Here is a 26,633-nt window from a genome sequence, read left to right on the forward strand (position 1 = left end):
GATTTCTAAGATGACTACCGAATAAATGAACAGGATGGAAAATAAGTTAAAACATAAACATTGTTTTCATTTTGGCAAACAATGTAACAGTAGCCTTATGAAGTATTTACCTGGTGTTAGGCCTTGTTCAAGGTTATTTATTTGTGTTGACTCATTTAATTCTCACACAGCCCTGCTGGGGAGGTATTCTTATCTCCCCATTTCACAGCTGATCCCTTGAGGCCTAGGAAGAGTAAATGGTCTCCTCAAGCTCTTGGGCTGAGATGGGAGCCAAGTGGCCAGGCTGTCAGCGTCTGTGTCCCCAGCCCCACTGCCCATAGCCACCACTCAGCTGCCCAGAGACCTCCTTGCTCTCTGCAGTGACTGGATGTTGTTACATTGTTACAGGGTTTGGAGGAGGTTTGTGTTTGTTTCTTTTAGGTTCATCATAACAAGATAAACAAATGTGCTAAGGGCCCAGGTGAATTCCCAATGCTTTCTTTAAGATCAATAGAAAAGCAATTTGGAAAATGAATTTGCATAAAGTTAGAGGATCCTCTGAATATAAGAATTTCAGTCACCTGTATTCAAAAGGTTCTTTTTAGCTTAAGCATAATACAGTTATACTATCATTTCATGACAGCTAAATGGAGTTTTCAGTTCTGCTAAAGCGACCATGAAAGAGCTGAGTGTGCAGTGTCGAGTCAGACACACGTGGACTCGCTGGCTGGCTGTGCGCTCTCAACACCTTGACTCTCAGACCTCAGCTTCCTTCTCTGAAATGGGTCGTGTCGTCCTTGCGTCCTAAGTGCCGCTGTGAGCGCGGAGTGCGACGCTGCTTGGCAGGCGTTTTGTGTGGTGGTGCGTGGTATGTGCACGCAGTGTCCCGTGTATGTTAGCTCCTATTGGCATTTGCATGCATATTAAGTTTGTTTTGGTGAAGAAGTTCACGTGCACTTTTCCGCGTTTCCTTTTCTGCCTCGAATTTTCTGGCTGTGCCCTTGAAGTTGAAGAAAACAGTGGCTGTGGAGCAGACTCAGGAGCGAAGCGGGGTGGGGTGAGCCGGCGCCATCTCTCCCACTTTCCTGACCCTCATTCTCCTGTGGGGAAATCACACCTGCCTCATGGAGGTGTCCTGAGGGTCAAGTCAGATCAAGTATGTTAAGTGCCAGGTTTAGTAGAGACCAGTTATTTAAGAGACAATCTTTTTTTTTCCAAAAGATTTTATTGGGGAGGGGGAACAGGACTTTACTGGGGAACAGTGTGAACTTCTAGGACTATTTTCCAAGTCAAGTTGTCATCCTTTCAGCCTTAGTTGCTGTGGGCGCAGCTCAGCTCCAGGTCCAGTTGCCATTGTTAGTTGCAGGGGGCGCAGCCCACCATCCCTTGCGGGAGTCGAACCGGCAACCTTGTGGTTGAGAGTCCACTGGCCCATGTGGGAGTCGAACCGGTAGCCTTAGGAGTTAGGAGCACAGAGCTCCAACCGCCTGAGCTACCGGGCCGGCCCTTAAGAGACAATCTTGTTTCCTGATATCGTTTTACTACATATAAAATTGTCTAAAATTAGCAATTTAATAACATTTAGAGCCCATTTTGTCTCTATTTACCTAAAACTGTCTCAACTGGATTTCTCCGTCGTTCCTTTTGCAGCTGCTGGAGATCAGAACTTATTCGCCTCTGTTTACCCGACGCTTTCCCAGCAGCTTCCGAGAGAGCCTATGGAATGGAGAAGGTACGGTGTGTTTGCTTTTTGGCTGTTCTTCCTTTCCCCTTTCACCCGTTTCTGTGAGTAAGCCCAGTGGTCAAGTTAAGGCCGAAGTTCTGCAATGTAACGTGGAGAAGCTGAAGGGCGTCCCACACAACGTGCAGCCTTACTCCTTAAGGAACATGGTGACTTCCTTAACGAGACACAGGATGGTAGGAACATGACGGCGCCTTTGCATCACAGGCCTGCTTTTATGGTGGTGCCGCCTGACGCTTCAGGCTCACCAGACTGTCTTCAAGGAAGGACAGGCGTGTGCGAGGAGCCGTCACTCACTCAGGCCCCTCGGTAAAGCCGAGGACACAGCCTTGGTCTGCGGTCTGACCAAGACCTCCCTGCACCCTCTGCTCGCTCCGCGTGCTTTCTGGAGGCTGAGAAAGTCACAGAAAGCCCTTTGGTAAGAGTTAGGAGACCAGCGCCGTCAGTCACCAGGCGCCCTGCTGTGTGTGTTGTCCTGTCCGGTGACTTGTTCAGAGAGAGTAATTGGCTTTGAATCGTCTTACTGGAAAACACACTTGTGGTAAGGTGTTACTTTTAGAAAACATTTGGATTTTGATTTGTTCGTACAGATAATCTGATTTTAGCCAAGGTGGATAAAAAATGTCCTATTGTTACTTCTGCTCAAGTAGTTCTGGTTCTTGGCCACTGTCCCTTTCTGACCACCAGTTTGTACCCCAGGAGAATTAGTGTGGTTTCCTGGGGGTGACTCACTCAGGGTCTCTGTTGAATCTCGTGTCATTTTTGAGCCCGATGGTCGTGTTACAGGAATGTATTTAATTACTAACGTTTAATATAAATAGTGTACAGAAAGGCAGAGAATTCTCTTACAGAAAAATCGCTCAACCTTTGAGGCGGCCCAATGCTGTGAGCAGGGGAAGACAGTTCAGCAAATAGGAAGTTAATGTCTGAAGGAATGGAGTCATTGAAAAGGATTTCAAATAAGCATACATTATTGAAACATTAGAAAGATAAAAGCAAAAAAAGTGTGTCCATGAAACAAGAAAGGGGCTTATGAGGAAAAAAGTGAAACAAAAACTACAGAGATTCAGTGTCTGTATTCATCCTTCACCTTCCTGAAAGCTCTAAATGAGAAAAAGGCCCAAAGAGGCCCAAATGCACGAGGACAGAAGAAGGGGGCGGAGGCGAGGGTGGCACAGATGTGGGCACCTTTGTGGTAGAAGCAGGAAAGATGGAGGAGTCGGGAGAGAAAGCCGAGCCCAGGCGCTTGCAGTGCGGCTCCCTGGGGAGCAGGCGAGTTCCTGGCAGGTGACAGGACTGTGGGCCTTTAGGGGAGGGCAAGACCAGGCTGCAGAGGGTGGTGGCCGAGGTCATGGGTCACGGCAGGGAGCCGGTAGACACAGGGCCCCCAGTGCTGTGTGTGCGTGCGTATGTGTGTGTGTGTGTGTGTGAGAGAGAGAGAGAGAGAGGAAGCGACGGCTGTTGTCTGCCGCTTTGGGAACCTGGGGGGTCTTTTTGGGGACAGAGAAGTTCTAGAGCCTTGGATGCGAGCACTGCAGAAAGCAGGGAGAAGTGGTGTTCTGAAATCGGCAGGTCGAGCTGACTAGCGTACAGCTCAGGTCCAAGGACCCTGTGCCACATGCGTGCTCCCCAGGCAAGAGCAGAGAATTCGTCTCAGGAGAGAGCGGAGGGCCCCGGGGCCAAGACCTACCGCACCCCCTTCTCCAGGAAACAGGCGGAGGAGGTGCTTCATCGAATTTAGGACACAGACGCATCCCTGCTTAGAGCAGGAGGACGTGGGCTCCTGAGCGACGTCACCGAGGAAAGGGACTGGTCGATTGCCTGGTACCTGGCTGGGTGGGTAGCACGTAGCTTACGGTTCTGTTGGAGAGCTTCAGAACGTTTAAAAATGGTGACACTGACAGCTAAGAAGATGAGAAGTGCTGTGAAGAAGAAAAGTGACACTAGAAAGCTACTGTAACCAGAGCGCTCGTAGTGAGCGGCCTCTTGCATGTAATAAGGGAAACGTGGACCACGGACAATCTAAACGTGACAGCTGTTGGGAGGGGCGGGAGAGCAGGATGGACAGACAGACCGACTGCATCTGCCATCACAGACAGTGGGAGAGCGTGTCTGAAATTAAAGCACATGGGGAGATGCTGTGGGCTCAATTGTGGCCTCCAGAGGATAGGCCCGTCTGGAACCTGTGAATGGGACCTCATTTGGAATAGAGGTCTTTGCAGATCCAGCAAGTTAAGGCTCTCGGGATGAGGTCTCCCTGGATTGGGGTGGGCCTAAATGCAATGACATGTGTCCTTGGATGACACAGGAAAGAAGACACGTAAGGAGGGAGGCAGAGGTTGGAGCGATGCGTCCACCACCAAGGCTCAGAGGGTGGGAGAGGCAAGGAGCGAGCTGGGCCGCAGAGCTCCTGGGAAACTGGCCCTGCCGACACCCTGGAGCTGTAAGAGAATGTGGTTTTAAACTCCCGGGTTTGTGGAAATTGTTACAGTAGCTGTTGGGGACCAATACGTGGGGAGGTGGAGAAGGGTGGGGTACGCACCTGCTTGTGGAATGCGTGTTTGTGAAAACTATTACTTGGATAAAAATTTAAAGTGAACTGATTAGATCTTGGTGATAAAAAAAAGTTGAGGCAGAAACTTCAGTCGGTGCAGTGAACAGCTGTGTAGCTGAGGGGCAAATTAGTGAGTTGGAAGACTGAGCTTAGAGATGCTGGAGTTTATTGCTACAAGCTGGAGATGGAAGCGTGGAGGAAAAGCTGAGATGTGGAGGATAGACCCAGAAGTGTCAGGATCCCTCTAACGGCCGTGTCCAGGAGGGAACAGAGAGAATGGAAGACAGGCAATATTTGAAGAACCAATGTCAAGATTTTCCCAGAAGTGAATCAGAGCTCACAGGAGCCTGCTGGGGTCTAGCTGAATACAGCAAAACAGCAAACAGAAAGCCGTGCTGAGAAAAAAGAGACAAGGAAAATCAAATTAGCTGTCTCTCACAACATTTAAAATGCAGCATAAAATAGAATATTCAGGAAGAGTCTCAGAGTACTGAGGGAAAAGACGCGCACGAGTGGGAAGGCTGTCTCAGAGCCTTCCACGGGGGGCCTGACCGAGAGGGAGCTGGGAGACCTTGTTCCCCTGGGGGGGTGGAGGGTGGCCAGCTGGGGCCCAGGACGGGCGGGGGCCCTGACCTGTCACTTCTGGCTGCACAAAACCACATTCGAATATTCTGTTTACTGCTTGCCATGACATGGAGACAGTTGGGAAGCAATGCAGTGAGGAATAACTTTCTTAGACACGTGATCAGACACCTCACCACCGTGTCTGAAATAATAATGAAAGGATGTATCTCAAGAAGAAGAAAAATGAAACCAGAGTTCACAAGACGAAAGAAGCAGCTGCCAGCAAACAAGTCATACACAACATTTTGCGGAAGTTAAGGAATCAGTCTTTTTAAAAATGAAAAAAAATCTGGAATCCCAGATGTGTGGAAGAAAGCAGAGAGAAGAAAGCATACTGTCTTTCTTGTCTTATTCAGGGAGGATACACATTTACTTTAGACTTTGAAAGAAAATTTAAGTTTGTGCATATAAAAATAAAAATCTAACCAACCTCAGAATAGAAATAGATGGTTAAACTTTCAAACCAGCAGATGAAAGGGATGGAAAAAGAAAACATGATTAATCTCATGAAGGACAGGAAAAAGTAGAGAGCCTGCCAATGGGATAGAGACAAGTTCAGGCGTGAGCACGGTCGTGTTCAGCATGGCTGATGTCAGCTCGTTAAACACGGACACTCCTGAGATGGAGACACAGCCACTAGAGGTGGGAAATAAAGGTGTGGAGAAAAGACACGTGGGGCGTGATTTATTTTTAGAAGTATAGCAGAATTGCATCCGTACCCTCTGATAGCCTTAGATGGGATGTTTGTAGCTTGTGGGACTTCTCTGTGTGTTGTTTCCCCTGGGGTTGAGGAAAGGGGGTGTTACCACTGTTTGTGCTCTGCGAACAGAAACCTGTTCCCTTTCACCAGACAACCCCCTTTCTGGATAATACAGGGTGTCACAAAAGTGTTAGTGTACTTTACAGCTTTCATAGTTTCAAACTGCGCTTTTGTCATCTGGGAAACTGCTTTTATAGTGACTTCCAGATTGAGTTACACCCCAAGTATGGTCCATTTTTCTCAGAAGTCTGGATTGTTGCAAATTGCCCTGGTTAGAGGGAATATTACTGTGCAGGTATCATTGAGTAAAATGAAAGATTTTATGGGGGCAGCTTTGACATGTAAATGTGAACTGTGTTTAAAGTGATTTATAGAATCTTTCTGGACAGGCTATTATAGTTATGATTCAGCGTTAATATTCTATTTGTACCTTCTGAACTCATGGAAATGATTAAATTGTTGCATTTTTTTTTTCTTTTTTCCTACCCTCTTTCTGCTGAACATTCTGTAGTTGCTTTTCTCAGTGACTTTTAAAAATTGTTTATAGGTCCTACGGCCGGGCTCCAAAGATGATTCACCTAGAATCCAACTTTGTTCAATTCAAAGAGGAACTGCTGCCCAAGGAAGGAAACAAAGCTCTGCTTACGTTCCCCTTCCTCCATATTTATTGGACAGAATGCTGCGTAAGTACTCATTTAGGGGAAGTTACATTGGCACGTCTTGGAATAGAGTTAAGAATTCATCGGCCTAGGATTTGTTAAGAAAACTGTAAGTTTTTAGATTGACTTTTCGATGTACTCTTTACTTGGGTTTTCTCCTCTTTCCTCCATTTCTCAGCTGAACGTATGGCTTTGTCGCATATTCTGCCCTGGGCTGGTGTGTGGCACTGGCGGTGGTCCCCCGATAAGGCTTCCTCCTGGGGTTCCAACTTGTTGGGAACTGGGTCACTGCACCCCGGTAGCCACTGGCATTCGGTTGTCTTTAGCTTCGTTTTCCTGAGCCCCTGTGCTGAGCAGCACGGCAGTTACCCATCACCCTCGTTTGCCTCGCTGGTCTGTAGACCTGCGGGCACGGACGCTGTCCTCCTCACCATGACGTGCCATCGCAGGGGACCTCGTGACTGGCTGGTCGGCGAGTGAAGCTGCTGCCCTGGGCACGTGGCCTTTCCTCGCTCCCTGCATTTGTGTGTTCACAAAGCCAGACAAACTTCTCATTCTCGACACAGTTCATCTGTCAGGAACCAACAGAAAATTCTGCGGGTCATTTCTTCCTGTCCATTTTGACTCTAATCAGACAAACATTTAGCAGTATTCAGCATCTGTAAATCGTTGCCTATTGTGACAATGTAGCCTGAATCTGAGGAAGCGGACGTAGCGTTTGTAGTTTGAATGAGAAAGAACTCAGAGCTCACACCTGGTTTCCCTGGGCTTCACCCCGGGCACCTTTTCCCTCTGCCCAGCAAGGCATGTGACAGCACGTGTGAGGGGTCGTCTGCAGGGAGCTCATCAGTGATGGGGCTGGTCCCCCGGCACCTCTCCCGGGCACGTCCCCAAGTCCCAGACTCCCAGAGGGCGGGCAGGTGGCAGCACTGCCGTAGTGTCTGTGGGAGCGGTTCAGGCCCGGGAGCCGCTCTCATCACCGGCGAGGGAACCTGTCCCGGTGCAGCCAGGGGCCCGCCTCGGGCAGGCCTGGCGAGGGCCGCCCCGGGCCTGGTAACTTCTCTGTCCAGCGCCTCAGTGATGCTGTTAGAGTTGCTTCTCCATGCTGGTTTCGCCATGCTGCAGCCCTGTTTTCCCTTCTGGACGAATAAGCCACCCCCAGGGGCCCTCCTCCTGTCCCCTCCCAGCCCCCAGCCCTTAGAAGGCTTGCTAGCACCCCGCCCCCAAGGGTGGCAGCCAGAATCCTCCAGGAAAGCGCTTGCCTTGGTTTTTGTGTAGTGTGCTACAGTCAGGTTGTCCCAGACTTGGCAAGGGAGAGTCATGCCAACCAGCTCGTGTGCTCTGAGTGTTCTGAGCCCTGCCGCCTTCTCCTGGCGTCCGCTGCCCCACCAAGCGCTGCTCTCCCGTCCCACCGCAGGCTTCACGTCCTGTCTGCGTTTTCTAGGCGCTCTTGCCCATTTGTTTTTCCATGTAAACTTCAGTGTCAAATTGCTTAGCTCCCAACAGAAGCTTTTTGGTATTTTTATTGGGACCACAGGAAATTTATAAAGTGCCACGTGCAGATCCATGCCTTGATGTTGAGATGTTCCAACACAGAACGGGTGTCTTTCCACCTGTGGAGGTCTGCTTCTGTGTCTGTCAGGAGTGTTCCATACGTCACTGGAAATTCGAAACAGTTCTTGTTCAATTTACTTCTAAATATTTCACTTTCTTGTTGCTATTGTAGAACGGGGTCTCCGTCTCCCATTGTACCTCCTAGTTGGTTGTCTTGTGTGTACATGAAGGCTGTTGATTTTTTCGTGTTAACCTTGCGGAATTCTTTTACTGTTTAGGTTGGTTTTATCATGGACTCTCCAGGCCCCACTAGGGTTTTCCAGATATCCTATCGTGTCGTCTTCAAGTAGAGACAGCCTTCCCTCTTCTCAGGCCTCAGATTGTGTGCTCTGTTGTGAGACATTGTTAAATAGCAGTGGGGATAGTGGGCGTCTTCGCGGGTCCCTGACCTTAGTGGGTTCCCCGAGTCAGGTGAAGTTATGTGGGCTGCACGAGTCAGGTGAAGTTATGTGAGCGTATGAAGGAAGTGCCAGCCATCCCTTTTCTCTCGGGGTTTTATTAGGAATACATCGTTGAAGTTTTTAAAGTCTTTTTCAGACTCAGTGGAGATAATCAGATGATTTCTTCTGCGCAGATCTCCTAATATGTTGAGTTATATGAATGGTTTCTTATTGAGCCATACTTGCATTCCTGGTAGAAATCCCACTTGGTCAAAGTATTATTTTCTTAATGTGGTTTTGTGTCCACTTTATTTAGGATTTTTGCATCTATATTCATAAGTGATTGGTCTATAACTTTTTTTGTGCTATCTTTATCTGGTGTGGGTATCAATGTTATACTTGATTCATAAAAAGAATTTGGAAATGTTTGCTTAATTTTCTATTTCTTAAACAATTTATGTGGCCCTGGTCTCTGAGGTTTGATGGCGTTCCCTTGTGAAACCATCTGGGCCTGGTACTTCCCGTGGGATGGTTCCTTTGATCACTTTCTGTATCCCTCCCATGGAAATTAGTCTGTTTAAGCCATTTGTACATTTTGATAAACTATTTTTCTTAGAAATGATATATTGCAGTTAAGTTTTAAGTTTTATTTTCGTTGAGGAGTGGGGTCTTCTTTTGACTTAAAATATGCTCTTTGTCAATAGGTATTTGCCCATTGTTATTTCTTATTTTGAGTATTTGTATGTTCTTCTTTTCTTCCTTGGTTAAATTAGCTAGTAGTTTGTTGATTCTTCCCCCCAGAGAATCAGGGTTTTTATTCATTAACCTGATGTACTGTTCATCTGTTTTCTATTTAATTTAATTTCTGCTTTCATTTTTCTTATTTCTTTCCTTTGTTTCTTATAGTTTCCTTTGTTCTTTTTCTCGTTTTTTTTAGAATGCATTTATTTTCATTTTTACATTTTTATTGATATGTCTTTGAAGATGTGAACTTAAATATATCCCAGTGTTCTATCATTAGTTTTCAGAAATTCTCTGTTTTCTGATTATATTGCCCCTTTCATCCAGTAGTTTAACAGAAAGCTTTTTAATTTACAGAAAGTTTAAAAGTTTTTCATTTTTAAATTTCTAATTTTATTGCATTATGATCAGAGAGTGTTGTTTATAGTATTTCTGTTTTATGAAGCTTATTTTTTTTCTCTGCCGGCCTTGTCCTGGCATCAGCCATCCCCGCCAAGCGCTGCTCCTAATAAATGATCAGTTTCTATGGATGCTCCTTGTGTTTGAGGATGTAGTTTCTCTGTTTTCTGATTATAATGTTAAGTATGTATTCATAAGAGCTATCTTACTGGTTATGTTGCTTAGGCCATTTAAGTCTTAGTGTTTTGTCCCCTTGTCCCATCTTTAACTGACGGTGGTATGTTAAACCTGTCCCTCATAGATGTGTTTCTGTTTCTCTTGCGTCTTCTGTAGTTTCTGTTTTGTAGAGGCGGTTTGAGTTATTTAGTGCATAAGTATTTGTAATGAGTGCAATTTTTATGGAATCAGATGTGTCATTTAAAACATGCTTTCTGAGGAGTGTCTCATGTTTGGGGAAGCCTTGTCTGTCTGAAGATAACTGATTTTCTCCTATATTTTCTTTTAATAATTTTATAATTTGTGTTTTTTATTTTGATCTGTATAGCTTCAAGTAGTTCTTGTGTATGGTAGGAGCTGTGAGGATTTGGGGCCTAACTTTGTAGTCTAAATTGGTTGCTAATTGACCTAACATCATTTCATAATTGTCTTTTTCTCACCTGTTGAAAATGTGTCCAGTATTCCGGACACTTCCGTTCTGATCATTGTCTGATCCGTGCGAGGATCAGACTTACAACTATTAGACTTCTGTAATATGTATTGATATCTGTTCTTTTAAAATACATCTCTTGGCTAGTATGCATTTTCTCTTCCATAGGGATTTTAGAATCAGATTGTTAGATGTACAAATTTTATTTTCCAAAGATGGCTGGACCAGTGTGCGCCGTCTCTCTGCTCTTCTGTGCATGGCCAGGACATTCTTCCATGAGAGGCCAGGTCTGCGTTTCCACTTGTGGAAGCTGGGTGGGCCTCGGACTGGGAGAAGGGACACTGCCTTTTGAGACTATATATCTTCTGCCAATCCTCTTAAGATGCTTGCTTTAGAGTCCAGCCACCGTTCTGTGAGGAATTCAAGTGGCCCTTGGTAGGCCGCCTGCGGACGTGCCGCTGACCCTAGCCAGCCAACCCCCGTCTGCCAGCACACTCGTCCTTGCTCCAGCCTCAAACCCGACAGCGGACACCAGGGGGTGCAAACGAGCCACCCACCAAGTCTCTGGGCTGCTACTAGAGAGAGTCTCCTAGGCATTCCGAACAAGGTGTTCTTTTTTTCCTTCCAATTGCATTTTCTAACAGGGGGCCTGTGTTTTCCTTGTTGTTTCAGGGTTTTATTGTTTCTCAGTTTGGGTTAGTCTTGATTATTACCTATTAAGTTTCCTAGAGCAAGATGATAATGTTTAGGATTTGAGATTTCAAAGTAAAGCTCGCGTCTTATTTCAGTGCAGTTGGTTCTCACCTACTATCCTTCTCAGGCTGGCGGAACTGCAGCGAAATGGCGCCTAAGGAACCAGCCTGACCGCAGGCTGCTGGGTATAAACAAGAGTTAGGTGCCTGTGACACCTTGGCAGTGTCATAACTCAATGGCGTTGAACAAAACTACATTATTGGAGGACCTGCTGTGGTGCTTTAGGGCTTATAGTACACGTCTGTCACTTGTCACTTCCTTCCTTCAAGTCACATTGTACTACCTGGCCACATTGTGCTTCTGGTTCCTTCCCAGCCTGTGTGGTGTGGAGTTGTTATGCTTTCAGCAGTCAATTATGGTGCAGAGAGAGTAGAGGAAGGAAACAGGTTTGGTATTCGCCCTCACAGCTACCTTTCCAGCGCCCCCCGCATTCCTTTGTGTGCGTCCAGATTTTCAGTCGGGTTCATGTCCTTCTGCCCGAGGGACTTCCTCTACCCTCTGTAGGGCAGGCTGTTGGCGATGAGTTCTTTCAGCTTTTGTATCTCCAAGAAAGTCTTTATTTTGGGAGAATGTTTCGCTGGCTATGGAATTCCAGATGGAAAGTTCTTTTTTTTCTGTCAGCCCTGAAAAGATGTTGCTGCACTGTCTTGATTTCCATGGTTATCCATGAGAAAATTTTTTTTGGTCTTTGTACATAAAGTGTCTTTTCTTTTTGGCGACTTAAGAACTTTTTTTTCTTTATCACTGGTTTTAGACAGTTTGATTATGCTATGCCTTGCTGTAGTTTTCATGTTTCTGTGCTTGGATTTTTTTGGGCTTTCTAAATTTATAGTTTTCATCAAATTTCTAACATGTTTGGTCATTATTTCTTCAGATTTTTTATTTCTGTTCCTCCATTTTTCTCCTCTCCTTTGGGGACTCTAGTTACCTTGTATATTTGGCCACTTGAAGTTCTACAGCTCACTGATGCTTTATCAGTTATTCTTTCTGTGTCTCATTTGGGTAATTTCAGTTTCTTTGTCTTGGAGTTAACTGACCCTTTCTTCTGCAGTGTCTAATCTGTTGTTAATCCCGTGCCGTGTGCTTTCCAGTGTAGCATCGTGGTTTTCGTCTTCACATGTTCCATGTACGTGTTTCCTTCCTCCTCCTCTTGAACATAGCGGATTCCACGTTTCTGCTTGACATCAGTCTTTCCTCTGCCTTCTTGAGCATATGAACTGTGGTTACAATAACTAGTAGTGGCTTTGTCTACTAATTCTGTTGTCTGTGTCCTTCCTGAGTCTATTTCTATTGATTGATTTTTCTACTTATTATGGACCATATATTCTTATTTCATTGCCTGTCTAGGAGTTTTTCTTAATGGATGCCAGACTTTGTGAATTTTATCTTGTTTGGTGCTGGCATTTTTGTGATCCTAGAAATTTTCTTGAGGTTTGTTTAACTAAGTTACTTACTAAGTTTGATCCTTTTAGAAATTGCTTTTATGATTTGGTGGGTCTGGAGCAGTGGCCAGTTTCGGACTAATGATTCCTTACTTCCTGAGTTCTGGACCCAGTGCCCTGTGAATTAGGAGGTTTTCCTGTCTGGCCTGTGAAATTAGGTACTGCTCCTGGCCCTGGGAGGGTGTCTGGTCTTGCCTGATGGCTCTCTCCACGGCCCTGGGCAGTGCCTACCTGCACGTGCCGGGCAGTTCCCTGCCGAATACTCAGGGCCCTCTGCATATGGCCAGCGTCTGTTATGCAGACCTCCTTGGAAGTCAGCTGCCTTCACTTCCCAGGATTCCTCAGCTCTGCCTCCTCCACGCGGGGAGTCTGCCAGGCTCTGCCTCAGCCCCTCCCTGCACTGTGGTCTGGAAACCTCCAGGCTGTCAGCCGTGCCACTCGTGCCACGCTTGTTTCTCTCCTGAGGTTCACTGTCCCTCGCTGCCTGGTGTCCATGGTCTTGGAAACCCTTGATTCATGTTTTCTTTTGGGGGGAGGAGTAGGGACATTGTTTCAGGTGGTGTGTCAGTCTCGTCCCTGTCACTCCCTCTTGTCTGTTCATTGATAGATAGTAGAATGCACTCATTGATTTCTAGGTTTTGGAGTATAATCCATTGCTGTCATTACTTATTGTAATGCTCAGATTGTCCCAGATTTGGCTTCTGTGACCTTCTGAAATGTCCTCATTCTCTGAGTACTCCCTTATGCAGGGGTTCCAGGGTCATCTTGTCCTTTCTCAGCCTGAACCCTGGGGTCAGCTGTTTCTCCAAAGAACCCTGGGCCTTTTAGTGGAAAATTATATTTAGAAACCAAGCTCTGGAGCCAGGCGTGCTCGCTGCTGTTGAGCCCTCTCAGTGGACAGAGGTGGAGGGCACACGTATGTGTATATGTACATGTACGTCATCCACACATGTCCCCACATCTGTATTTCCTTCTGTAGCTCTGTGTGCACGCATGTACACTCGTGTGTACACACACACACACACACACACACACACCATTCCAGTCCTAACCACAGGGTTGATGGCAACTGTCCTCCCTTCTCCGACACGGGAAGCCTGGCACTCATCCTTCTTATGTTGGCTCATGTGAATAATCGCTGCCAGCAGGCACGCTTGCTCCTGTCCCCGCATCCTGCCCCCCACATTGCGGTGCGCCCCTGCTCTGGGCAGATGCTCTGCTGGACCACCTGCTCCTCACGCCCCCTGCCCGCAGCCCCGGGCCAGCTCACCCACAGGGAGGCCTGGCCCTGCTTGGCCTCAGATACCCCCGTGCCACCCCCGCCCTGGTCCCTCATTGTCTCACTTGGGGTCCCACATCTTGCTCCGTGATGCCCTTCTCACCCTGCTTGACTGTGATTCCTGGGCACAGCTGCTGCCCACAAAGCTGCCCTCCTCGCCCCCACCACAGGGGCCCTCCCCGCCCTCCCTGCTCATGGGCTTTTCCTCCATTAGCTTTGTTTTCCTGAGAGACCCGTAACCTCACTGGCTCACCTGGGCTCCTCTTCTGAAGAGTCACCAAGTCTACTGAGGACTGTCCCCATTTGCTCCGTGTCACCTGTGATGGGCCAGACTGTGGCCCTGCTTCCCCCAGAGCTCTGGCAGCTCTGTCCCACCTGCAAACGGCCCACGCAGGGCAGGGGGCTCGGAACCAGCTGTCTCCTCCCCAGTGCGGAGAGCAGGGGGCGGGTGAACGGTGCCTGGAGACAGGCCCTGGGGTTCAGAGCTCTTCACAGCCACTTGGCCAGTGGAGCCTTGTGGTTTGGGTCTGCCCTTCACTAGAAGCTGCTGGGGCCCGTGGCTGCCGGTCATGGCCTTTGGTTTCACCGTCAGATGGGTGATGATGCCTTTGGGCTCTTAGAGTTCCGACAGAACAGCGGCGTTGTACAGTCTGCACTGCAAGTCCTGAAAACGGCCAGTCTGTGGGGAATACGCAGCGTGTAGCGTGAGGATAGTAAGGCACAGAAGATCGATTTTTGCAAGATGCTTTTCCTCTTAATTTTTAAGCCAAAGATCTTTTCAGGTTGTATTTGCTTCTAATTTAAATGAGGACCTACAGTTTTTAAAATTAGGCTGAAAGTTATTTTGGAACTTTTCACTCATTAATTAAACCAAAAGAAGGACTGGTAACAGAATTTGAGGTTTCACTCATTCGTGGATCAGTCGCATTTGTATACGAGGTCAGATAATTAAGTTCGCGAACTCATCCTAGAAAACGTGCTACATACCTCACTGCTGAATATCACTACGGTCACCTTGGAAGGACTCCCCTTGGGAAGCTATGCACTGACGCCAGCGCCTAGTCCACCCTTCAAAGCAATTTTGGAACTTTTTCTGGAATGGCCATCAGAGCTGTTGTCATATTACCCTTGATGTCCTGAATGTCATCAAAATGTCTTCCTTTCACTATTTCCTTTATCTTCAGGTAAAGAAAGAAGTCATTGGGGGCCAGATCAGGTGAGTAAGGAGGGTGTTCCAATACAGTTACTTGTTTCCTGGCTAAAATCTCCCTCACAGACAGTGCTGTGTGAGCTGGTGCATTGTCGTGATGCAAGAGCCATGAATTGTTGGCGAAAAGTTCAGGTCGGCTAACTTTTTCACGCAGCCTTTTCAGCACTTCCAAATAGTAAACGTGGTTAACTGTTCAGTTTCTGATACCAAAAGTTAGCAACATTGTTGCAACAAGTTCGTGAACTTAATTGTCAGATCTCGTATGTCTGCATGAGTGTTATTCGAGAGAGACTGAAAAATCTAGATAGAATGCAGCCAGGATAATAAGGAATCTTCCAGTAAAAGAGGCGAAAGTGTATATTTAAGCTGTAGCTATTAATTATAATTGCCAAAGGTTTTGAAGTGCCTACTTTTGAAAGGACTTCAGCATCTTGGTTTGAGATTTTCTAAGTGGATTTACAGAGCCAAGGGCCCTTGTAAGCAGAGGAACAGGTAGCGAGGGAAGTTTCCCTGCTTCTCCCTGAAGAGACGGGGCCGGGACTCCCCGGCCTCTGGGAGGCTGGCTGTGCTGCTCTCTTGGCAGGCTGCTCAGAGTCAGAAGCAGCCCTGCTCTTTAGGACCACGATGCTTCCGCTGTCGATCCATCCTCGTGAAGCAGAACTTTCAGGAAGCCCTCACTTGTGCTCTTTGCTGGGTTTGCATCTGAAGCTTCCTTGCCCCTCATGTGGCCTGCAAATGGCATTGAGGTTGGAGTGGCTCTGGGGCTCACAGAGAGCTGGGGGGCTGCCCTGGGCTTCTTGCATGTGGCCTGGGCCCCGCGCTGCCAGGCAGCCCGCAACTCTAGGAGGCCACCCTCCTCCCCCAGCAGGGCACACGCGTAGCTGAGACTCCTGCGGGGCTTGGGCGCAGCGCCTTTACCCACACAGGCCTGGGTTTTACAGTCCCACTCACCAAGCCGCCTGGGTCACTGACGACAAACTCCTGAGCTCCCTGACTCAGTGTCTTCCTCTGTGACCCTGGAAGGGCTTCGGGGATACTGTGCCCCGCGGGTGGCGCTGTGTGCTGTGGCCTGCCCAGAGTGCTGTGGCCGTGGCTCAGTGCAGGACGTCCCCTGGAGCGTCCCCATCCCCAAGCCGGGAACCGCTGTGCTCCCTGTGATTAGACACGGTTTGCCGTGTAAACGAAGGGATTGATTAACTTGCTTTCACAGTGACTTATTTATTTTTAGGACACTGAAGTGTATAAAGCTACAGTCAAAGACGACCTTACCAAGTGGCAGAATATTCTGAAAGCTCATAGCTCTGTGGACTGGTTAATAGTGGTAGTTGAAAATGATGCCAAGAAAAAAAACAAAACCAACATCCTTCCCCGAACTTCTATTGTGGACAAAATAAGAAATGATTTTTGTAATAAACAGAGTGACAGGTAAGTGCATCTTTAATTTTACCTCCTTGGGCTGCTGTCTGGACGGGACAGATTACTGGCTTCTGGGTAGCAAGCGACTGTTATGGCTGACACTTGAGCACGTGATGGGGCACTGAAGAGAGTACCAGTCTGTCCCCGCGTGGAGGTCCTGGTCTGTGCAGTGCCCTGCCCGGGGAGAGGTCCTGTGGGTCAGTGACCGTGGGAGCGGCCACACACTGGATCCCCTTTCTGCAGGTGGATAAGGAGTGTTCGCCTAGGGGGCCATGGAGGAGTCTGGCAGGCCTTGTGAACAGCAGGAGTCCTTCGAGGTCTTATCTTTGGGACCCTCTGTTCTGTTTGTTGACCTTTTGAACACCTAGTGAGAGTTCCTTAAAGCAGAAGTTACAAAATGCTGACTCATCTCCTTCAGAAACTGGGAAGGGACAGCTGAAGCTTTGGCGGTCACGCTGTTGCATGGGCTGACTTTTCCCTGCCTGGGCCCTGCGCTGTTGGTGTCAGCTCACTTCCTCTGACAGTGTGCCGTTCCCAGCCGTGCCAACCAGCATGTTGCTTAACACCCGGACAATTTTCATGTGTACCTCGGACTTGAGCACTTTAGCTCACCCAGGCCCTGGGGTGCAGTGGGGAGCTGATCCCTGCTCTGGTACCACATGATCTAGTGGCAGACATCGACCTTGCTTCACACCCAGGTGATCACACCTGCGGTGACCACGGTCGCACATGCTCAGGCAGAGGGTTCAGGGTGTGCGGCAGGAGCCTGTGCGCTGCCTTGAGAACGCAGCTGCGGGGCTGAGGAAGAAGGGCGCCAAGGAGTTAGGGGGCGCTCCGGGGGTGTGGCCTGGGCACTAACCACACTGCCACGTGGCTGCCTGGTTCCGTGATGTGCCTGTGTCAGGGCACGCAGTGAATGCACAGCTCTTCAGGGGACGTCACACGTGGGCTTCCTTTTCAGGAGTGTTCAAACTTGCCTTGTTTATAGGTTGTTGAGCTTATGGTTTATATTAGAAAAATTTCATGCAATCTGGACTTGTGGAATTTTTTTCTAAGGTCTCTTATTCACACATTTGAAAGGAATTCATAGGGTGAGCCATGACCGAGTGTGTCAGAGCAGGAAGGGCAGGTTGCCACAGCCCTGGAGGGGCCAGGGGAGGATGGGCCCGCCCGGATGAACGAAAACCAAACCAAGTGGCCTTGGAGTGCTTTTAATATAACAAAAGAAATCATATTTATTGGGGATTTTAGTAGGTAAATAAGTTGGTATTAATGGAGTGTAGTAGTCTAACCTTGTGAAATGTTCAAATTCTGTAATAAATTTTTCAAAGTACCTGTTGATTACTTTTAAGTTATGTATTTTTATCTAATTGCCAAAAGTATATTTCTGGTGAGCCCATTTAAAACTAACTTGATTTTAATGACTATGTAAAGTTTAACTTACTGAAATTTTTAGCATTTTATCTTCAGTATTTAAACATGCCTCCTAACATTTTGATTTTCGTTAGTTTGAAAAGCCACCTGGACAAGTCTATATTTCTTAATATGAAAAGCTGGGTCAGATTTTCATAAGTTTGAGTTTAGCCACATCTGTATTGACAATTGTTTCATTAGACTGTGTTGTTTCTGCCGTTGGGGATATTGGAACCTGATCTTAAAGTGGCTTACTGTTTTTTTAATTTCTGATTATAAATATTTACATGTTCATTGTAGAAGTATTTGAAAAAGGTAATGAGCAAAAAGAAAAAAGGTATTCACTTGTAGTATTTGATATGTATCTTTCGGACTTGTAGACATGTGTAATGTATTATGCATAATGTTTTATACCTGTCCTTCCCCCTAAATACCTTGTGACAATTTTTCCTACAGTGTATTCCTACACCATTATTGTTGGTGAGTTGCTAATATTCTGTAGTTACCAGTGTACTATAACTTATCTATACAGTCCTCTGCTGGGCTTGTAAGTTATTGCAGACTTATTATTATAAACAACAATGTTATAAAGATCTCTCTAGCTCTGATACTGTATACGTCCTTAGGATAAATCCCTAAAAGGAAAATTGCTTGGTAACAGTTTGGTGCATTTCAGGCAGTGGGTAAGTATGACTGAGGCAGAGGGTTGCCTTGTTAGTTGTCCCCCTGACTGGCGGAGAACCCAGCCTGCAGCTCCCGGTGACACTGCGCCTCTGAGCAGCTGCCCAGGACGGCCGAGCAGCCAGGACCCTGAGACGCTGCTCTTCTCCCCATTGGCCCCCACCTCCCCTGACTTGAGGAGCTGTTTGGGGCTCTCCCTTTCCGAGTTAACCATCTAGGCTTGATGGGAATTTCTGAAACATAGTGCTTTTTAATTACCAAAGGTCTAGAAGCAGCAAAAGTTGAAGGGCATAAATAAGGGGTAGAGTTAATGATGAGTATAGTGTCCGATTGGTAAGAACAAGGTCACTGAGAAAAATACTGTTTTGGGGGTTGCTGTTGGTGTCCGTTTCCTTTTCCACCCACACCTGTAGGTAGGGGGGGCTCTTCTGTGTCTTGTGGGGAGTAACCTGGAGCTCCAGTCCTGGAGAGGCCTGAAGGAGGAACCACTGAGCCGTAGCTTCTAACCGCTCAGACAGTGAATAAATACATGGCAGTCTTTTGGGGGGCCGTAGGAGTGAGCTGGCTGGACCCCTGTGTCTCGGCAGAAGGAACAGTGTGCGGGGCGTGGAGTGACGAATTGACGTCAGCCGCTGAGTGTTGCGTCTGCTCCGTGCGCTGATTGCCCACCTGTGAGTCACCTAGACCGTGCGCTGCTCCCGTCTGTCCAGTGGCGTATTGTTCCCTAGTTAGCCTTCGTGCAAGGGTGTGAGTGAGGGGTACAGGGAGAGGAAACTGAGGATCTGGTCCTGTCGCTGCTCCTGCAGGTAGACTTCACTGAGGACACATTGGGGCCCAGAGCATAATACTGTAAAATTATTTGAGTTCAGATTGACTCATCGTCTTTCTAAATTATTAAAGGGTGAAGAAAGTTGCCTTGCCCAGCCTGTTGGATGGATAAGTTGTCGTTTCCAGATCCACTGGACACTCTTGCAGTGTTAAGCCTCTGATGCTTTCCCACAACAGATGCAGTCTTTGTGTAGAGAAACATATCGTGCCTCCATGTTAAGCCTGTTCTCCTAAGCCTTTATTTATTTATCATTTATTCGCCCTGCTCTGGGGGAGCTCACTGTCTGGGGGGAGAAACAGGCCTACAGAGAGAGGAGGTGTTGACAGCGTGGCGCTCACTGGGTTAGGGGTGTAATCACGGGCCCAGGGGACAAGCCCTGGGGCGTGATGGTGGCCGGACGGTTGTGAGGACGGGTCAGCTGAGCTGGGTTGTGAAGGGCGAATAGGAACGTACTCGGTAGAAAGGCAAGAGCATGCGAAGCTGAACAGGGATCGTAAGGATTAAAGACGACTGAGTGGGATCCACTTGTAGGGGTCCTCATATGCCATGTTTCAGAAATTTAAATTTTATCCTGTCATGGAACCAAAAGAGGCTTTTGAAGTGGGGCAGGGGAAATAAGGTTTGAGAAGTGAGTGTGACATGACCACCTTTTGTACAGAGAACCTGGAGGCGGAGTCAAAGCTTGTAGCCCTCTCCTCCTTTCCAGTCCATTCTATAGTGTCTCCTTGGAATAGCACTTACTGCTCATGTGGCGTTAACCTTTTCCTAATCTGATTTCTCACTGCTTGCCTGATGTCTTTCACCAGTTAATGAGAGAAGGAAGGAGGGAGGGAGGGAAAGAGGGAAGGCGTGGAGGGAGGAAGTCGTTTACACTCTGGAGGATGGCACAGCGGGGCAGTGGGGCTGTGCTTGGAGAGTATTGCCCAGGTAGTCCGTCCATGTCTCCGCAGGTGCGTCGTGCTCTCCGACCCCCTGAAGGACTCTTCTCGAACTCAGGAATCCTGGAACGCCTTCCTGACCAAACTCAGGACGTTGCTTCTTATGTCATTTACCAAAAACCTAGGCAAGTTTGAGGATGACATGAGAACCTTGAGGGAGAAGAGGACTGAGCCTGGCTGGAGCTTCTGTGAATATTTCATGGTTCAGGTACTTGACTGAGATAGATCTGGGTCTCTCTCTCTCTCTCTCTCTCTCTCTCTCGTAAGGCGGCTCTCTGTGGTGATTCTAATTGGCATAGTTTTTAAAACCAAGAGACAATGTACTACCGTGTTTCCCTGAAAATAAGACCTAGCCGGACAATCAGCTCTAATGCGTCTTTTGAAGTAAAAATTAATGTAAGACCCGGTCTTATTTTACTATAAGACCAGGTATAATATGATATGATATGATATAATAATATAAGTACCGGGTCTTATATTAATCTTTGCTCCCAAAGATGTATTAGAGCTGATTGTCCGGCTCTGTCTTATTTTGGGGGAACAGCGTAGCTAACAGATGTTTCAGTCTCTTGGCTCATCAAGCAGAGGGCCAGAGGTGGTCCCTTGAGTGGCTGTCATCAGCTCCCTGCTGCCGCAGCTTGGCATCTCGCCCTTGACGAGATGACCTTGTCCTCAGCTGGTACTGGCTGTTGGTGTCGCGGGCCTTCTGGGGTCGGAGGCAGAGGAGCCCGAGCAGTGGTGACGGCCCGATGGGGAAGGGGCCCCGCTGCCTGGCTGGCGACTGGGCCTGACTTTGCAGGGGCGCGGCCTCCGCACTTGGTCTTGATCTTGGGCTCCAGTACCAGACAGTCTCATGCTAGTACTTTACTGTTGTTGAAGATGTCTAGTTTTTAAAACTGTTGTCTGTAATAGCCCTTTTTCTGTGTGAAGAAGGAAAGTTGTAAGTGAACAAAGGATGTGTGATAGTATACTTCAGGGACGAGGGGACCTTCCTGACTCTGCACAGTGACAAGAATGTTGCCCTTAGGGTTCCTTGTCCTTAGTCACCATGGTTTTCACATTTAAATGTCACTGTGTATCAGTTACTGAAGAAACAGTGCACTTTGAACGAATAAAAACCAATTCTGATTACACATTGTGGTGTTTTTATCTCTTGTTCTGATGCTTATGTTGTAGTGTATTTGGATGATTTGCTCTGCTACAGACCTTTCAGAGGTCCTGTCTCTTCACCCTTCGAGCTTATTAAACTTCGTTTCTAAGAGTTACAAACAAGGAAAAGGGGGAGGGTCTAAATGAAACCGGTGGTGGTGGATTGGAATCTGAGGTATCGTTGTGAACCCGTGGTTTGGTGGATGTTTGGATGGGTAGGTAGATGGATGGTGGATGGATGGATGGATGAGATGGATGAATGATGGATGGATGGATGGATGGATGGACGGATAGGCTAATGGATGGATGGATGGATGGGATGGGTGAATGATGGATGGATGGATGAATGGATGGATGGATGGACGGATAGGCTAATGGATGGACGGATGGATGAGATGGGTGAATGATGGATGGTGGATTAATGGATGGATGGGTGGATGATGGATGGATTAATGGATGGATGGATAAGTTAATTCAGAAATACAGGGGCATGTGTGTGTGAGGGTTAGTACACAATCATATACATACGTTTTCTTGCTGTGTCCTCTGACAGAACCTAGAAGAAAATGACACCTCAATTGTAAATGAGCACACCTAGTGCCAAGATCTTGGTTTCTAGACTCCATTCTCCACTAAGTTGCCAGGGCTTCTTGTAAAAGTGGCTGATTCCAGGGCTGGTGTCCGGAAAAAGACAAGATGGACCCGGAATATCTCATAGAACCAGCAAGTAAGGAAGTGCACAAGAAAAGGTTGGGGGCTGTCAGAGGGACAGAAGCAGCGCCTAAAGGATCCTCCGTGGCCAAAGCTGGACCAGTTTGTGCTACAACATAAAGAAGGACAGAATCGGATTTTAACCCAGGGAATAAACTGAATGCCCACGAGTCTACATGGACAGAAAGAACTAGCAGTTAAATGACTAAATGGAGGCGAAGGCCCAGCTCTTCCACGGAAGAATTCCAGTTAAAAACGTGTGTCTGAGATGGCAAGGGAATGACAAGGGACAGGAGGGTGACTGTGTCCCGTGCTGCTGACAGGTCCTGGAGCTTCCCAGAGCTCCTGGCCTCCTCCTGCTTCGTTTGGTCCTCCTCTGTGCCTGCGTAAATGGTGACATGTCATCACGCTGGCTCTTATTAGCACAGTGCACGCATTAGTCATAACGCTGTGTGCCTTTCTCTGGTGTCGTCTCTAGGACTGTTTCTATATCGTGTTTCAGAAAGTTGATTTGTGTTTGTGTTTTTGGATTTCCTGGGTGAACAGGAGGAGCTTGCATTTGTGTTTGAGATGCTGCAGCAGTTTGAAGATGCTCTAGTGCAGTATGACGAGCTGGACGCCCTCTTCTCGCAGTACGTGGTCAACTTCGGTGCTGGCGGTGAGTGCTAACGTCTCGGGAGCACGTCCTTGTCACAGCGGTTCCCCCACTTTTCAATAGTATGGCAGCTGCCATTCACCACAGGATTCAGTCATCTTTTGTTACTGCTTTTACGTAAATTATATAGGAAATATTCCCACTAGGAAATTAACAAGAGTTAAGAATTAGTCACTTTTACTTTCGGAAGAATCTTAAGTCATAAGTAGTTGCTTTTCACATGTAGTGTCATTGCTACAACTTAGTGGGGAGTTTTACTCCTGTGGAGAAGTCGTCCTTGTAGTATCTGAGTGCTCATGCACTGAGCTTTATATGACACCGTTGTAATGGGTGCTCATCTGTCTTTGAAACTTTCAGATGCTTTCTTAAATTCTTTTAAAAGTGCAGGATTAGCGCAGTGAAACCATATACAAAGAAAACATTTCTAATCATCCTCACTGTGTTTTGGTTGATTCTTTGGTGGACACGGCGTCCTCTCTGTGAATGTTTGTCTGCAGCCCGCTGCTCCTGTTGAGGCCCATCGCAGGTGTCTCGCCCCGTTAGCGGGCGAGGGTTTCAGTTACTTGTGTCCTCGGCTGCCTGGGGCTTCGCATTGTGTCTTCCTACTTTATCAGCCATGCCTGGTGTTGGGCATTTGAGTTGTTGTCACTCTTGACACTACAGCGGGGCTGTAATAGACGTCTTTGTTGGTGTTCTTTTTGAGAGAACCCTTGTCATGGTGTCCGAAGAAAAGAGTAATGTCAGAGAGCCATAGAGTCTGCCAGAAAACCCTGGTAGCTGAGGTCCTGGGCCAGTCTGCCTGAGCCTGGGCACTGCGCATGCTCTGGAAGTGAGGATGAAGTGTCATTGCCGAGTCTCACTCCAAACTGGTTTTTACCGCTTCCAGGTTTGGATCTCTTACTTTGCTAAGGCACGAATGTAAACATACAACCAAAGCAAAGTATTTACTAATTAAATTTTTAAACATTTAGAAGAGGTCAAATTACATTTCCTATATTTTGCATATTCGTATTATACATATACATCTTTTAAATAATCTTACACATTCCAAGATTTCTTTATTCTCTCAGTTTTAAAATAAATCTGGGGCCATTTAAAATCCAGAAGTGAGCCTGGACCAAGTTTTGCAGCTGAATGATAAGGTGGTTCGTGTTTGGTCCTTCATTCCCTAGATACTTGTGGGGAGTCCACTGTGTACCAGGCACCGTTCTAAATACCGTGGGGAATGAAACAAAATCCCTCCCTTCATAGAGTTTACGTGAAGGGGAAACAGCTCCAGAAAGATAAATATTAACATAAAGTTAGGTGGTAATAAAATAAGAGCAGGCTGCAGGAAAAGATACAGAGGAGGGGGGAGGGTGGCGGTAGGTGCTGTTTCATTTTGGGACAGTCCGGGAGGGTCTCCGCGCAGCTGGCATTGGCACAGAGACCTGAACGGCCGGTGAGCGTGAGCCAGGAGAGTCCTGAGGGTGGGGACTCGGGGGGTGGGCTGGCCCTGCACGTGGTATGCGCCCTATGCTCGGAGTGTAGGGTCAAGACCGGAGAGCCTGCTGGGTGTTGGAGGTGGGACTGACATTCCGTCGCGGCAGATGCCAGTATAGGGTCCTTCTGACGTGAACATAGAATGAAATGGATATGACATCGCTTTGGAAGTGAGGAAAATAGATTGAAATTTTCTTTCATAAAAATTGAATGACTTGTTATTGTAGATTCTTATGTTGTCTTAAGATAATATTTGAGTGTTGGGGTTCTAAGTTAAAATTGGGAGCCTCGCTGGAGATTTTCACCACAAGCATATCCCCGGTGCTCCTGCTGCTGCGCCTGCTGTCCCTTCCTGCTGCCCAACACGGTGCAGTTAGGGACAGCAGAGTAAGGCGGAGTGTGAGGTGAGGGGGACCAAACGCTCAGCGTGGCCGCATGAGCAGGCCGCCCTCGGGCACAGGGAGGCAGTGCTGCGCCCACGCCCGCCAGGCCTCGCACCTCCCCTCCGAGCTCCCTGAGCCCTCAGCCTGTCACTCTGTGCACAACCCCCGGCACAGTGCGGCGGCGTGCCAAGGCCTCGGCGTGTTACTCTGCACTCATCAAGTGCCAAGTCCTGCGGGGGGACTTGGGGTGACTGCCCAGCCTGGTGCCCCTAGACTGCTCCACACCGACCCGAAGGGGAGGGCCAGTGATCATGGAGGAGCCAGGGCGTCAGCTGCCCGTTGGTGCCAAGGCGCCATCGTCCTGAGCACGAGTCTCGGAAGGTGAAGGGGAAGGACTGTAGTCAGCGCCTTTCATGATGTGTGTTTGTCTAGATGGTGCCAACTGGCTGACTTTTTTCTGCCAGCCGGTGAAGAGCTGGAACGGACTGGTCCTCCGGAAGCCCATAGATATGGAGAAGCGCGAGCTGATCCAGAGGCAGGAAGCCACCCTGTTGGACCTGCGCAGCTACCTGTTTTCTCGTCAGTGCACCCTGCTTCTCTTCCTGCAGCGGCCGTGGGAGGTGGCCCAGCGCGCCCTGGAGCTGCTGCACAGCTGCGTGCAGGAGCTGAAGCTGCTGGACGTGAGTCCCCCTCGCCACTCATCCCCCGCGTGTCCCCACTGCCCCGACCGCGACCTCCCAGGCCCTGAACGGGCTGCATAGGCGGCGGTCATCTCTGAATGCCCTTCCTTCTCAGCATGTTACTTGCACAGGCACTCCCAACAGTGATTAGCGAATGGCTGCCAAGTAAGGTTCTGCTCTCCGCCTGGTAGAGGGAGAGCATGGTGGCCCGGGGAGAGCCGCCTAGGTCAGTTTCGTGGTGGAATGAAGGTGGTTCCGTGGGAGTTGGTCTCCACTGGAAAGATGCCTCGCCCCGGGTGGACGGTGCTCACTGGTGTGGCACGCACGGCAGGCTGTGCCACGGGGTCCTCAGCACGGGGTTTCAGGGAAGGCACAGCGCCTGCGCGTGTGCTTTGTGTGTGAAGGCAGGCCCGGGGAGGCCTCACGTTGCCTACCTGTAGGGAGGCAGCACTGCTTTTGGAGAGCAGAAGGGCTCCCGAGCTCTTCTCCTGCCTGTGGACTCTGCACATCCCAGTGCACTCAGGAGCCTCATGACTCGCGCCTGGGTGCCCGCCGTTTTGTTTCGGCGACCTCCTTGCCCTGAAAAATGCACACAAGCACATATAGAACGTTCCATGTGGTTCAGAGGATTCTCCGAGGGAGTGGTCTAGTACCCTTCACACCTGAGGAGAGTGGGTCTGGAAGCGGGTCGGTGACTTGCCCCGTTCCGGAAGTCGTCCCAGAAGCAGCTACCCAGCCGGCGGTCCGAGCCCACACATGTGCGCCGAGGGGCGCAGTCACCAGCGTCTTAGGGGAGATAACGTCGCTGTATCAGCTAAGCCGTGGGGAGGGATTGTCTTTCATAAAGCAGCGGCGGCTCTTCTTTTATGTGCCTACAATACCAAATAATAGGCTCAACGCCTGGTTCAAAGCCGTCTCAAGAAATGTAAACATGTTTTTAACCCAAACGAAGAGAAATTTTTTTAGTTAATTTCTAAAGAACTGCCTAGCTCCACTGAGTCACAAACTCAAGAATTTAAGAGTTTTTAGCAAATTATTTTTCTTGCCTTAGACATCTAATCAGGCAAGTGAGGAAAAAGAACATTTTCCACCTCGAAATAACATCCTTTTGGCTGCCTGTAGCGAGCAGGTTTCGGGCATTGCTCTGGCTGCTCCGACCTTGCTGTGCAGGCGGAGGCTGTGGGTCAGCCGTCGTCCACCGGCCGAGCGTCCGGTCACGTGTGCCTGGAGAGCTGACCCGACCTAGACAGGTCGTCTGGTTAGTGGACTGGGGGCGGCGGGGTGTGTGTTAGAGCCCGGCAGGCCACACTTGGCACTGAACTTGGGATAAGCCCAGGAGGGCTCATCAGGCAGCGCTGCACAGCGTGGCACAGGCGTGGGAGCCACAGAGAGTGGTGCCCAGCCAGCCCCTTTTGTGCCGGGCCCAGCCTGTCACAAACGCAAGGACTTGAGACTCTTTCTCCAATTCTTTTTGCCTTTGAAAGTTGACAAGTCAAAGCGTGGCTGGCAGCCAGC

At 48.4% G+C, this 26,633-nt stretch overlaps 1 protein-coding gene across 2 annotated transcripts in view; it reads left to right on the forward strand.

Annotated features, from left to right (window-relative positions):
- The window catches only part of TRAPPC10 (trafficking protein particle complex subunit 10), an 84,185-nt gene that overhangs the window by 19,728 nt on the left and 37,824 nt on the right, over nt 1-26,633 (forward strand). For both annotated transcript variants that reach the window (XM_033127353.1, XM_033127360.1), the window contains exons 2-7: nt 1,630-1,711; nt 6,206-6,341; nt 16,010-16,206; nt 20,071-20,266; nt 22,465-22,576; nt 24,871-25,118. In XM_033127353.1, coding sequence (XP_032983244.1) covers nt 1,630-1,711; nt 6,206-6,341; nt 16,010-16,206; nt 20,071-20,266; nt 22,465-22,576; nt 24,871-25,118 — 971 coding nt within the window. The remainder of the gene's footprint in view (nt 1-1,629; nt 1,712-6,205; nt 6,342-16,009; nt 16,207-20,070; nt 20,267-22,464; nt 22,577-24,870; nt 25,119-26,633) is intronic.

Source organism: Rhinolophus ferrumequinum, chromosome 2 (genome assembly GCF_004115265.2).
Source record: "Rhinolophus ferrumequinum isolate MPI-CBG mRhiFer1 chromosome 2, mRhiFer1_v1.p, whole genome shotgun sequence".
Taxonomy (NCBI): domain Eukaryota; kingdom Metazoa; phylum Chordata; class Mammalia; order Chiroptera; family Rhinolophidae; genus Rhinolophus; species Rhinolophus ferrumequinum.